Consider the following 14,758-nt stretch of genomic DNA (forward strand, 5'->3'; position numbering starts at 1 on the left):
GGGCTGTCAGGCTGGGAGGGCAGGTGGTACAGGTGACACACCTCCCTGCTCTGTGCCATGCCATTGGCTCTTCTCTCCTCCCCCAAAATGAATGATTCACAGTTTGGTTATTCTCTGGGTGCTTTGTCAACTGGTGCTGTGCTAAGGCACCAGAGAAAATTCAGTCACCTTCCAAATAACCTGGTCCCCCCAATGTTCACGTGAGAGTCATGGTCTGGAGCAGGAATATTGACTGAGACATCAAGAATTGTTCATTTATGTTGCTATAGCTTAGGAACTAATGAAAGTTAAGGATTACTCACATCACTGTTCATACACACTGTTCAGTTAAGATGATCATTCTCTGTTTGACACCCCTTGGTGTGGGCACTTCCTTAGATCTCACCGATTCATCTTCAAGACAACAGCAGTGGTCAACACAACAGCAAAATTTCCCCCTTAGGCGTTAGCTCCTCTCAGCTCACAGGCATGAATGGATTTTCATAGCCTTGAACTGGAAATGTACTCATTAGCACTGGAAGTGGATTTCTCAAGACAGGCAATAATTGGGAGGAATAATGAAGGCTTCCAGTCCTATGTCACTTTTATACCCTACAGTCAACAACAACTAGAAAGTTTTGTACTGCCATCCAAGCATCACAGGTAAATAAATGTACTTAAATTTGATTTTCCACTTAACAGTGCAACGTGAACTTTGCTCTCCATTCTGGCTTGTTAAAATTATACAGAATCTTCTTGACCTTTATTACATCCATTGAACTACAAGTGCCGCATTTTAAGCCTGGTGAAATTAACCAGGCAAAGCATTTCAGTTAGAAATGAGCCTAAAACCTGCAAACGAAAAAATACAGCCCTTCCCCACAAAGGCAGCAATCAACAAGCAGTGACAACAAAGCACAATTATTAAATGACAGCCTCTCATTAATGTCAGATCTGCTTTAGCTCTAGGACATCCTGCACATCCCCAGCTCCCAGTGAAGATGCTCAAGTTGAAAGAACTCAGAGCATCCCAGGGGAACTGAGCACAGAGCAGATCTCAGACCCTCTGAAGGATAATGTCATTTACAGCAGGAGAATTTTGTTTTGTAATTATACAGTATTTTAGCTGCTTTCAAACAAAAGGCAAAGACAAAAAGGAGACAGAAAAGCTTCTATATTTTAAAGTTTTCTATTGAGTTTTCATATTAAAAACACACACACAAGAAAAAGTCAGTAAATTCTACCCCAAAATCTAGCCAGAAAACCCTGCCTTACATAAACATTCCCACCCCAAAGGGAAATAAATCTTTCCTTATTCTTCTTTGTTCTACCCACATTCTTCAAATCCCTTTAAGGTCTGATCCTGCACACACAGGGGCACAAGAATAACCTTGTCTGCATTTGCACTCCCATCAGACCTGCTTCCCCCATGACACCAGCAGAAGTTAATGGTGTTATTCTGGTGAGAAACCTGAAGAAGAAGAGAACAAAAATGCGGGAACTCCCACCCTGAAACAGGATGTTTTCTCTGGCTGGACACTTTCACCCCCTGATTGCCACACACTGGAGTGTCTCCGTGTCCCTGGGTTTGTGCCAGAGTCACCCAGCCCGGTTCAGGGATTCTGCCAGCGCAGCCCCCAGCTCCGCGCAGCCGCCAGCCCCCTCGCTGCCCGGCTTGTCCCAGCTCCCGCCTGCGGCTGTGGAGTGACCCCGGGGCGAGCCGCAGTGCCCGGGGTGCCGGGGCAGGTGTCATGTGCCGGCCGGGCTGGCAGAGGGTGCTGCAGGGACAGACGGACGCGGACGCGCCCCCGCCTGCGCGCACACGCGGACACGCACCGGGAAACACGCACGCACAGCCGGCCCGGCTGCGGAGGAGAGGATGCGGCTGGAAAACAACGCCCGCAGCTGAGCCCAGCCAGGACCAGCCCAGCCGAGAGGAGGTGCGGAACCGACCTTAAAAAAAAATTAAATTAAGGCAGAAAAAAAAACAAACCCGCACATATAAAGCCCAGGAGAAAGATCACATGTTTTAATAATCCCCTTTGCAGCCAGACAGGACCAGAGAGGAGGAGAACTGAGCAGAAGTGCCCGGTTAGCACGGAGAGATGTGCTAGATAGAGACTGGAGGGAGCAGAGACAAAACTTGCAGATAACTAACCCGCCCTCGGAAGGGCAGGACCCCCGCCCTGAGCCCTGCTGTGGCAGGAGGGAGAAAGGATTCCCCAGCCCTCTCCCTTTCCCCGCTCGGGTCTGTCGCTGGCCCCGCACCTCCATCCCGCAGCACAGCCGCTGCCCGCCCGGTCCCTCCGGGAGCCGCAGCCCCGCGGCCCGGGGCGCTCCAGCCGCGCTCACCGGGCACTGCCCGGGCACCGGCCCCGCGGAGCGGCCGCTGCGCTTGTTTTCCACTCCCCTGGCGCTCGCTGCGTGAAGCAAATCCCTTGGAGGTGGGGGAGAAGCGGCTTCCGTGACAGCGGAGGGAGGAGGGAAATAAAACAAAATAAAACAAACCAAAATAAAAAGAGAGAAGAGCCAAGAAAGCACTTGCTTCTCATCATCTCTCAGGGACCAAAGCCAACTCTTCTTCTTATGACCCCACGCTGCAGGGAGCAAAGGCAGAGAAGGCACCGGGGGCAGCTCCTAACAAAGCAGGGTTCGGGCTGCCCGCACCCCCTCGCCGCCCCGGGGAGCAGCAGCCTGCGGGACGTGCGACGGGCTGGGCAGGGCTGCCAGGGCCAAGCCGGGCACAGCCGAGCCGAAGCTGCACCCAAAGAGAGGAGCAGAAATGAAAGTTTCGAAATAGCATCCGAAGGAGCGCCAAGGACCGCAGCGAGCAGAGCTCCCCGCCTCGCATCGGCCCCCGATGGTGCATCCGAGGGGCTGCGTCAGAGATGTGAGCGTCCCCTGCCCGCTGCGTGGAGAGGGGTAAAGGCGCTGGAACACCTCGCTATTTATTTATTTATTTATTGGAAGCAATGTATGGGTGACACCCAGAAGGCATCTGAGCCCTGAAAAAAAAAAACCAAACCACCTCTGGACCCAAACGAGAGCAAGAAGAATGAGACAGCAGCCTTGACCCTGCACTGAGAGGAAGGTGAGCAGAAAGAAAGAAAACACAGAAAAGCCATGCAAGCACCAAACCTGTAGATTACTGCAGGTCTTTTTTTGCTTCACTGAGGACAAATATTTTACTGACAGCCATGCAGCATAAAGGCATCATGCTGATTGTGTTCTTGGAATATTTTATTTCTGGACTTGGGGAAGCAGGTAAGCAAAACAAATCAATATTGCCATTCTGAAACAATTTATCCTAAATTAAGCAAGGGGAAAGGGGACAGAAATCAGGTCTGTTTGTGAAAAATAAATTGTGTCAACGTCTTTATTTTAGATTGATTTTTACAAGGAATCTGTGTTAGTCAATATATACAAATGCTTCTTATTCCCTGTAATACCCAGTTTTATAGTTCAGTGTCCTTCCAAAGACTTATCATAGGATGTACAGGTTCATACACCCTTAAAAGAAAGCAGTGTGTAATTTTTGAAAACAAAAGAAAAGTAAGAGAGAAAGGAAGAGATAGGTGGAGTGAGATTTGCTGGATGTTTGTTTTGAGGATGAAACACTGCCTTCCTAGGCAGGACAAGAGTGAAATGACAACATCCTTGGAAAGCATCAGTGTAGGAATCTGAATTATTCTCTGTTAACTTAATATTGCATAATTAAAAATCAGACACACTGTTTAGGAAATCTTAACTGAATAGTTAACGTGCATAGGACAGGATTAAATTTGCATTAGAGAAAAATATATTAAAACAAAGAGAAACTGATTAGTTGTGTGTATACATGTGGGTGTACAAATAAACGTACATAGGAATGATACAGCTCTAATGGTATTTACATGGGCTTCTAAAAATACCTGGATTATGAGGAAGACAAATTCCTTAAAGGAAAGGAGGCAAAGCATTAGATTTTTGTCCTTTCTGTTGTGGTTTAATGTATCTTTAAGTTCAAAAAGGATTAATTACAGGAATCAAGTCAGAAAAAATAAAAACAATTATTGATGAAAAAACTTCATCCTTGGTGACTTTTCCTTTGAGATACTGTCTTGGAATCTCTCTTCCTGTACAGGAAAGCACTTCAATGGTTTAAATTTCACCTGTGTGCTCAGAGTATTGAGGCAGGAACGACACTCCTCATGCAGTGATTTGAAAGGGCTCAGCTGTCCTGCCAGTTCCAGTGGATTCAGCTCAGATGATTCCCTAGCCAGAGCCCCCCTGATAACAGACAGCAGATTTCCATAACAGTGAGATTTATTTTCTTAAAAACTGAACAGCTCCTGAATTTACCATGCTGTTGTATGACCCAGTAACTCATTTGGGGAAGGGGCTGTCACAGCATGACAGAAATGAGGGGAGGGAGTACCTGTGCCTTAATTCTCTTAGTGCCTCATTCTGGGCATTCCCTGGCTCCCCAGGCTAGGATGCAGGCTCCCCCCAGGATACATATGGTGACATGCAGCACAGAAAGGCTGCAGAGATCTCTTGTGAAGCTGCTGACACTGTTGCAGAAGGCAGCCTGTTACAGACTAGCCTAAATCTGTTCTGAATCCAACTCACTAAGAGAGAAAGAATCTTCAAGGAAACACAGCTCCCAGCTGTCTGGGAAAGTGAATTTGCAGGAAGGGAGTGCATTCTGTTTGGAGATAAACTCACTCAAAATAATAGTGTAGGTCATAGTGGATAGCAGCAAAATAATTGGATACTGAAGGTGATGCTGCTAAGGATTCAACATCCTTTTAAATAAGTGTTTGGTGTTTGACTAAAAGGTTGCACAAACTATCAGCCTGTGAAAGCACAGGGGTTGCCTGTAAATTTTTGATTCTTTATTTAGAGCTGAGATATATACAGAGAAGTATGTTTTTGGCATATTTCATCATCCTATGGGGAGTACAAGGCACATAATATTTGTGGGGAATCCAATATTTGCCCTCTGCTGCCTCTGTGCAGAAAAGACAGTCTGGGTTGCCAAGATTGACTCCTTAGACCTTTACACATAACGAGGGAAAAACACCCAAACAAAAAACCAAACACCTTGCTTATTAGCTGGAGCAGTCAGTTGGGTTTATACCATAGGATGTGACACTTGGACAAACCTTCCCCTTGTCTGATGTAGGTGGAGGGATTTTTCCCTTCAAATCAACTCTGCAGTGATCTGAAATTCCTGCATAAGGGACACTTAGTAGAGCTGACAACAGCTTGGGCTCTTGCTTCAGCCCCAGACCTCCCCATGTGAGCAGTGTCCTGGGGAGCAGCACCTGGGCCAGCTCTGATCCCAGTGGGAGCCCTGAAAAAGAAGGTGTGATGTGGCCAAAAATGGCCACTTCCACCATCAAGCTTAAAATCACCTGCAGGACCTGGTAATTAGCAGGGTTTGGTTTCATCTGTCTGAGATTATTCAGCTCCTCTGCCCGTGAAGCTGCAGGTGCTGGAGCTCCAGGAAGGATGGGGACAGGCAGACTGCCCTGGCCCCAGCCTGGGATCTTGTTCTTCTCTCCATGCTTCAAGTAATGGAGGCAGCTTGGTTTCACAGCACATCCTGAACCTCACCTCAGAGGTATTTTGACAGCAGGTTCATTAGCTCCAGTTATCAGAACTATTTTAGTGCAGAAATACATCAGGCTTCTCCTAAGGGGATGAAGACCTGCCAAACTTAGTGCATGTTAGCCCCAGACAAACCAAGAGTTGAACAGCTGTTGAAAACAGTGTTAAAGGGCAAAATTCTAGGTCTGACTAAGAAAAACTTGAGCAACTTAAGTCCCCAGGGTGGTTAGATTTATAATAACATTTATAAGGTCTCGGTTATTAAGAAAAAAAGTTGAACAGATATATAACAAGTGAAATCCAGGTTGGACATACATGTTGAAATTGCTCCATTAAACACACAGCAGAAGATGCCCAAAGGTTTTGCTCTTTCTGAGATATGTGAAGTTTATTGTCCTCACTCACTGCAGGAGACTTGAACACCCAAAATCATAAATCTGCATATGGAAAAGAAATAAAAAAATTCTAATTCAAATCACTCAGAAAATACTAGGCATCTTTCCAGACATATCAGCAGGTTTTGGATGAGTTGCAATATGACCTTTCTTCTGTTGTGTCCAATGGAGGGTGAAAAAGAAATGAAGAAAAATTAATTGAACGTGTTTTTAGTTAATGTCTGCAATGTTTTAGTGCCTTACAAGGCTGTGAAGTAAGAGGTCTCTGTTTGAACTGGTGTCCCAGGAATATCAATAGTATGACCTCCCCTGAACTGTATGATTCCCTAATCATCAGATAGCACCATTGTTGCACGTGCTGGGCATGTGCCATTGACCTGCACTTTGTGGCACAGCTCTGAGGGACCAGAAAACAAACAAATAAATTAATCACACCATTGATGGAGCCAAGCCACCCTCCCTGGAGTAAAAGCTAATCAACCTCATAACAACATGCAGTGCCCATGCGTAATCAAACGGTTTAATTCTCTATGAATTATTCAGTGAGTCCTCCTGGCAGTTGGGGTAAGTTGTGTGTTTGCCTGGCTGCTGTTTCTCTCCTGCAGCAGTCTCTCCTTGCTGTCCAGGCTCAACATTCCATGTTGTTTCCACAGAACCAGTGAGTGATGGACAGGCTGCACTATCCTTGTGGCCAAACAATGTTCTGCCAATTGATTTCTTTAAATACAAAGCTTTTAATCGACTGCAGATTTTGTTTTCCAATCTCTCTCCTTCTCTCAAACTCCCTTCTGCTAATTTGCACTTTGTTCTTCTCCAATTTTCCTAATGACACAGCAGTTCAGACAGGAACTGTTTATTGATGTTGCTGCATTAGCAGGCAGAGCAGATAAAACTTCTTGTGACTGCTGTTCAGGAGAAAATACACCCTTCTTTCTTTTCAAGGCTCAGAAAAAACCAGCTAAAAATTCAGTACAAAGCTAATAGTCCATTTATGGGAAATACAAAAAGCAGCCATTCCCTTTAGACAACGTTTCCTTTTCTGCTTCCTCACATTCTTGTCTGCAAAGCTCCCCCTTATGCAACTTCCTTTATTTAGAACTCCAGCATCCCATTTCTTCTATGAAAGCTTTAGTGGTGTCATCCATCAACAGAGATGGACTTTCTTTTAATTACATGGTATATTTATACGTAATCATCCATAATCCAATAACATTTGTAACACGGATCCATTCTTAATCAAAACTGAGTAACCTGACTCTAAGTCAGAACTAATGCTTGCTCAAAGCTCAGTTGTGAGACCAGTCCCACTAAAATTCTCTGGAGGCAAAGATGACACCTTTGTGCAGCACTGGACAAAATCAGTTAATACTGAATCTACTTTCAATATAGAAATTGCCTTCCTTATTTCCAGCAGTTTTTACCAAGCAGTTTGGACAGGAACCTAAATGCCACCTGCAAAGACATTCTTGAGGTGTGCACTTGCAGCTCATTATATCTTTGCTTACTTCTGGTGCTGCTGAGAATCACCTGCTCAGTCGAAGGTGGGGAGCACAAAACAGAACCAACAGAGGCAAAAATCCCCATCTTCCTTCCTCTCCAGATGGATCTGCAGCTCCTCATGTCTGTGCTGGCACAGGGAGTGTTGGTGGGACTGGGGAGGGGCACTTCCATTCCTTTGGTCTGAGGACTCTTAGGTGCTCTTGTAATCCAGGCACTGCTGCCCTCTGAGCTCTGCCAGGCTCCTGGAGCTGACATCACTGTGATACTAAAAAATCATTGCCAGCCAACACACTTCAAATTACCTAGAAGGTGGCTTCCACCTGTTTCTAAGAGCAGACAAGATCATTTGTGGATGATCACCTTCCTTGCTATCTAAAGTTTTAGACTGCCTACACTGTAAATTAAAATGGCACAAACCATTGGTCAAAGGGATTCAGTGGACATGCCATAACTATTTGGCATCCTAACCAAGCAATGCAAAATGCATGAGGAGTTTTCTAAAACAGTGCTCATGTCTGACCTTTCTTTCCTGGCCTGTGCAGAGATGTCACTGAGGAACTAAGGACAGAATCAACTCAGAAGCAAAACCACACAAGCTGAATGCATATTTTCAGTTTAAACTTTCCTTTTGGGAAGAGGAATGTCCATCTCATTCAACAACATTTACAATCTGAGTACTTTCATAAGGCTGAATTGGAGAACCCTTTCTTTGACCTAACTTGATATTTAAACTAATTTTACCTAAAGAAAAGCTGAATACAAATGGAGTAGGGAATTTAAAATTTGACCTAGAATGTTGAACTTACAGCTGACCTTTGAACTGCTCCTAGATTACCCAGGGTTTACAGCCATCCTAGGTATCATTGGAAGGGTCATTTCCTGCAGGACCTAAATCCAATCATCTGACTTGTGACCTCTTGGATTAGATTTATGACCTTGCAAGGTCAGTCCTTAACTCCTTCTAGAGTGTTAAGTTGCAAAGAGAGCATTGTATGTCATTAGAAATGCAGATTTCTCCAGTTCAGTAATAAGTTTTGGAATGACCTTTAATTCCAGTTCACAAGACACTACTGATTTTCAAACAACATTAAGACTTTGTAGCTATCCCTACCATTTCTTAATTTAGAGATAAGAAAATATATTCGTTGAAGATTCCAAAAATTTGTCAGTATTTGCCAACTTGGCAAATAGAATGTAATCACCTACCTTCACATGAAGGTATTTAAACAAAAGAGACACTTGATTTTCAGCTTTCCTACAAATTAATAACTCCACCTGATCTTATTAGAGGCAGTAGAAACTCAACACCCAGCTACAGAAATACAGGCTTTCTTTACTTGTTCATATGTGTAATTGGTGTCTGTAACATGTTAGGCAGGAATAATCTTTTCTTAATGTATTGACAGTGTCCTGTCCAGTTTGACTTTGCTCTCTGATTAAAGGCATTGAATAGATTCACTCCTTCAATATGGAGTTTTACTACAGTGAAAGTAAAAACCACAAGATTTCTCTGGTTAACCATAAAATTCAATAGACTGGCACAATTCCATGTTCAACAGAAATCAGAGTTAAGCACCATAAGCATGAGTTTTTCTAAAGATCAATTTCTGAGTTAGGCACCAAACACAAGGACTAGATTTATTGAGACACTATCCCAAAACTTTGTGTGAAAAGATGAAGCAGCTCTCCTTCAAAGGTGTCCCCTTAAATGTCAGACCCCAGATGAGGACTCCAAACATTTGTGTTGTCACCTGGGTTACACAGTGAGAACTACCTGAGAAATTCTGCTTGTGTTTCTTTTCCCTGTCCTTCAGATCCCACGAGGCCACGAGCCTTCCGCTGCAGCGGCCGTGCCTGCAACCCTCCCGTGGGAAACCTGGCCACAGGAAGGACCCCAGTGACCAGCACCACGTGTGGCCAGAACAGCACAGAGCTCTACTGCTTCTACCCAGAGCAGAACCTCCTCCACCACCTCTCCGCTGGCTGTGGGCAGCCCCGCTGCACCAAATGCAACATCAACCAGCCCGATAACTCCCACCTCCCTGCTGACATGACTGATGACTTCTTTGCAAACCCCATCTCCTGGTGGCAGTCTGCCCAAGGGGTACACAGAGAAGAAATCAGACTGGACTTTGAAACAGAATTCTACCTGACCCACGTCATTGCTGTGTTCAAGTCACCTCGCCCAGCTGCGATGGTGCTGGAAAGATCCCAGGATTATGGGCAGACTTGGAGGCCCTACAAGTATTTCTCTGTCAACTGTACAGCTACTTTTGGGCTCCAGGATGATCTCATTGAGGAAGGCTCCGTGTGCACTTCCAGGTATTCAGATGCAGTGCCCTGCACCAGAGGGGAGGTAAGCAATAATTGAGGTTTGGACTAAGTTTAATGTCAAACAGCTCAAGACTGCCAGAAAACCTGAGAGTGTATCTCACAGAGATACTGTGCATATAGATTAAGAAAGGTATCCCATCCCTAAGGGCTTTTTGCTAAGCAAATAAAGGGGAAGAAGAGGAGAAATATATATACATCAATGATAGAAATGCTTTAGCAAATTTCTTTTATGAGAGCTCACAGGATAACATGAACATTGCCTGATTTTACACGGCAGATGCCCAAAACTGAACTAGAATTCTAGCAAAGTAGATGTAGGGAAACACACATCTGTAGAGTCTGATTTATCCAAACCATTGTCACTTTAGGATGACATGAACTGCATGATCCTTCTTTTTCTTCTCTATATAAAATGTCTTAGATGATTGGCTGACTTAAATACATCATTCCTTCAAGTTCAATGTTTTCTTGCTTTCACTTTTCTGTCTGGTGGTGACTATGGCTGATTGTACCAAGCCTTAGGCTACAGAAATGAAACTGCTTGGAAGCAGAGGTGGGAGTGAGCAGCCAGGATTCTCTATTCAATGGTAGGAAAAGCCCTCCCTTGGTATCAATACTCTGATTTGTTTTAAGCATACACAAAAGAGCGTTTCTTAAATAAATGTACAGTTGTTCTGATAAGTTCCTCTGACAAGAACATTAATTACTGATTAGAGCCTTTTCATTAATCAATCTTGAAACAGTTCAGATGGGAAAGACCATAAATATCATTGGTATTATTTTACAGAGAAGACAAAGTCACAAAGCAAGATTATAAGATATTCCAATAATTACAACAGAGGCTTGAATCTTTTCATGTCCTTTCACTTCCTTCTCTGTTCCTCAGAGAAGTCACAATCCTTTTGGTTTTCATGTCTGGAAGTGGTCAGCAGACTCAGACTTATCTGCAAATTAAATTTAGGTATGAGATGAATTGTCCAGATAGGCTTCAGAAAACCCAGTGTTTCAGCAGTGCACTTCAAAATACACTTGAGAAGAAACCAAGGTACAATACCTGAGCAGGGGCACAGCAGCAGGGAGAGATGGAATTCATCTGCATGTAACAGCCTAAGAAAGATCTCTGCATATTAGAAACCTGGAACAGATCATCTGGAGCAGTCATTGTGCTGGTCAGTTATCATTATTCATTTCATGTCCAAGTCAAATACATCCAAATGTCTTCTGCAGGGAGGTTACAATTTGCCACGTCAAGAATCTCAGCAAGTAATATATTTTTCCATTCTTGTGTGCCTTCCAATCAGAAATCTGGAAGTACTTTGCAAAACCCAGCTAATGATCTTCAGCACACACACAAGGGTTCTGCTGCCATTTCACAGATGAGAAAAGAGCAGCACAGGAAGGTGAAGGGTTTTGTAAGAGAGGACAATTCCAGTTAAGTGAGGGACAGAATAGAGGGTCTGAGGGAAATGCCTAGACCTTAAATACAAAATAACCCTTCCCTCTCAAGTAGAGTATCCCCTGCACTAGGTTGGCTTTTGTGCTTACTTAACCTTGGGGAATATCATTAAGACCATGTGCTGCTGCTACAACAAATCTGAGAAGTGGATGGCAGAAAATCAAATAATAAAACATTCATCCAATTCAAGCCTCTGTGTTTACAAGTGTCAAAGTGATTCTGTCAGTTTGGGTGGCAGCTACACTGAAATGAGCATGTGTGTGCTTAATCAATCTATGGCATGGTAGGAGATGTCAGGAAACAATAGTAATAAGAAGAACAGTTCTAAATTCACAGGTTACCCTTGCAGATCCCAAATACTTTCATGAAGATGAATCAGTGCAGAGGTCACTTCCTCCATGGCAGAAGTGCTGAAGCTTTAAAGCAGCACACAGGAATGTGTGTGGCAACTTAACAGAGGACAAGACAAATATTGTTTCACAGCATATTAACCAAAAAGGGTTGTCAAGCTCTGGACAGACTTTACAGAGACCTCTTAATCAATCTAAGAGGTGTCCCCATGGCAAGGGTGCAGAAGCACCAAGTTTTCAGGTCAGCAGCATGACACAGCAGATTCTTTTGTGAGCTGAAATAAAGGAAGGCAGAGTGTAGCTATTTGCAGTGATACCTGATCAGGTTTGCCTGGGTGACACTGCCACTGCTACTGCAGGTCTCAGGGGAGCTTTGCCCACACACCTCAGAACTGCAATTTTACACCTTGTTTTGAAGATGTCACAAATGTCACCAGGGCATCTCCTCAAGCACCAACTCAAGTGACTTTGAAGGCAGCTGACTGAATCCCCACCAGGATTTTCTTCAGTGTTCTCTGCTTCTTTTTCACCTCCACTCTGACCTACCCAGTTACTGATTCTGGCTAAGCCTTGGATCGCTGAGGGGCTCACATCACAAGCTGACAGCACGTCTGAAATGATCAGAACTGTTCCAACTTAAGTGCTAATTAATGCTCTGACATAAATGTCAGTTTTCTTTACTGAGGGGTTTGAAGTCATTTTCACCACATGAAACTCAGGTTATTCTTGGGTCCTATTCATTCTGGGAACAGACACAAATTCCTTTTTTAACAGGGCAAAAAAGGAATAAAAAAAAAAATTAAACCCATGCTGGGACGCATCATGAAACAAGATTTCAAGTCAACTGGCTTCCAGAACTGAGAATAAAAGGAGAAGGAAAGGAGAAGGAGCATGAAAGGAGAAGGAGCTAGAGCTGCAGTAACCTACACACATTTGTAAACTGAGATGCATCTCATTCAGCACCTTCTGGCCACCAAGACCACTGAAAGAGTTTCTTCCTAAAATCAGTGTAAAAAATTTGACAGAATAGAAAATTTTAGGAGACTAGGATGGAGCAAAAGACATTTGGATGAGTGACATGACAATGTCACAGCAGAACAGAAGTTAAGGCATATCCCTTGTCTCTGGTAGATTGCCCCTTATTTTTCACCTCTGACAGGGTCACACATTTCCATTCCATCTCAGATAAGATACACTGAGACAGAAGGCATTGGGGAACACCTCCTATAGAAATGCAAGACAATTATTCTCTAATACATCTTTTCCAGTTTCTTTTACTCAACCATTTGTTGAATCCCTTTCTCCTGTTCAGATCCAGAATACTCTAGTAGAGAGAATCTACCTGAGGATTCTCATCATTAGTTCATGAACAAAAACCAACACCACATTTTCCAGGTCTGTTCATCATCTCTAAGTCCATCTACAGGGAATACTGGCACGGAGTCTTATGAATCAGTTAAGACCTTTTTTACCCACTTGTCCATCCATCTGTTCTTCTAACTGGAAAACACTGCACTATATAGCCATGGAGCCTAGAATGAGCCTCCAGGTCAGCTAACATAAATCAAAACTTTGGCCTAAACAAAAGGAGACATTAACACAGCATTGCATCAGGCATCAATGTGAGTTGCAGTTCAAATCATGTGGGGGGAAGAAGGGACTGAAATGTTTGAACCTGCATCCTGACAGCACGTGCACTGGAGGATCTGAGAGATTAAGAGCACGTTTTTAATAAACTGGAATATCAGGAAATGAAAACAAATGTTCTCCTCCACTGAATGTGATGTTTGCATGAAAGGAAGACATTAGCATGCAAAGTGGGGTGGAACACTGACCTGCTCATAACCACCAGGCCCAGAAGGAGACCCTTCCCCTACTGGGTCTAGCTAGTGGAAGGGAGTTCTGAATCAAAGGCTGGTTCATTTATGTGAGTGTCTGTGTGACAGATGACACCAATGAAGTGTGATATAATAAACCCATTACTGGAATTCACTGGGGGCTGGAAGAATTGTGTATGCCTGAATTAAGGAACTGGTTTCTATGGCAACATGTTAAGTGTGCCTTGCACAGAAGACCTGTTCATTCTCCGTTTTGTATCCTGTGGTGACCTCTTTAGGGACAGAAGTCCCCAGCAGTGCCTTTTGTCAAAGATGAGTGGACCCTCTGTAGCTAAAAGACATTTAATCACTCTCCTAAACACACTCCCTTTGGTGAATGCCAGACCAGGACAGGTTGTGATGGGTACAGTTCTGTCTGCCTCAAAAGCCACCAGGATGTTCAGAGAGAAGCCAGAGTCAGCCCTGTGGAAGGTCTTTTCTTCTGCACTGACACTGAAGCTCTGCTGCCTTTCTCCATCCACAGGGACCTCCTGAGCAGTAGCTGTGGCACAGGGGACCACTTGCACCCAAGCACCAAACCAGGTCAGGGACAAGGCTCTGTGTGGGATGTATGGATCCTGCTCCAAGGACCTACATTTTCCACTCTCATTTCTCAAGCTTCTCTTTTACTGTATTCATGCCAAACCTTTTGATAAACAAAGAAGTATTCCCTGTGCACACACACACACCCCTCATTAAATGGCAACATCAATAATTCAAGAGGTCACCACTGAGGCTTCAGTGACTTCTTAGAGTTCTGATCTCATATGGCAGTGGGGTCACTGGAAAGAAACCTGCTCAGCACATCACAAGGTTGAATTCCCAATAGCTGAGATTCAAAGACCAGTGTTTGAATCGATTCAAAGTCTTGCACTTCAGTGAATTATCCAACAGTCACCAGGACTGGCCTCTGAAAGTTGCATGATGCTCAGGTTATTCCAACTTCCAGCTGGGTTATTCCACCTTCCATCTGGAAAGGACTCCAGGAGGGATTAGTCACTAGTGTAGGTAAGTGCCTGACTGGTATGACTAGGGCTGTCTGTTCAGCTTTTTGTTTAACTTGAGCTGCAGAGCAGACAGAATGCAGAGGCAAGTTGAGATGAAGCAGTTAACAGCAGCAGTGTAAACAAGCTGACAGCACTGCCAGGCCCTGCCTCCCTGGAGGAAGAATTAAGGGGCTCAAGGATTTGTCTCTGAAGGGAATTTGAACTGACTGAGACTAGCCCAGCAATCCCATCCCTGGCAAGTGAACTTGAGGAGGGCACCAAGTGT

At 44.2% G+C, this 14,758-nt stretch overlaps 1 protein-coding gene across 1 annotated transcript in view; it reads left to right on the plus strand.

Annotated features, from left to right (window-relative positions):
* The first annotated feature begins 2,313 nt into the window (after positions 1–2,313).
* The window catches only part of LOC132332352 (netrin-4-like), a 44,988-nt gene continuing 32,543 nt past the window's right edge, over positions 2,314–14,758 (plus strand). The window contains exons 1-2 of the mRNA XM_059856557.1: positions 2,314–3,243; positions 9,284–9,825. Coding sequence (XP_059712540.1) covers positions 3,177–3,243; positions 9,284–9,825 — 609 coding nt within the window. The 5' untranslated portion in view covers positions 2,314–3,176. The remainder of the gene's footprint in view (positions 3,244–9,283; positions 9,826–14,758) is intronic.

The sequence above is a fragment of the Haemorhous mexicanus genome, chromosome 11 (genome assembly GCF_027477595.1).
Source record: "Haemorhous mexicanus isolate bHaeMex1 chromosome 11, bHaeMex1.pri, whole genome shotgun sequence".
NCBI lineage: Eukaryota > Metazoa > Chordata > Aves > Passeriformes > Fringillidae > Haemorhous > Haemorhous mexicanus.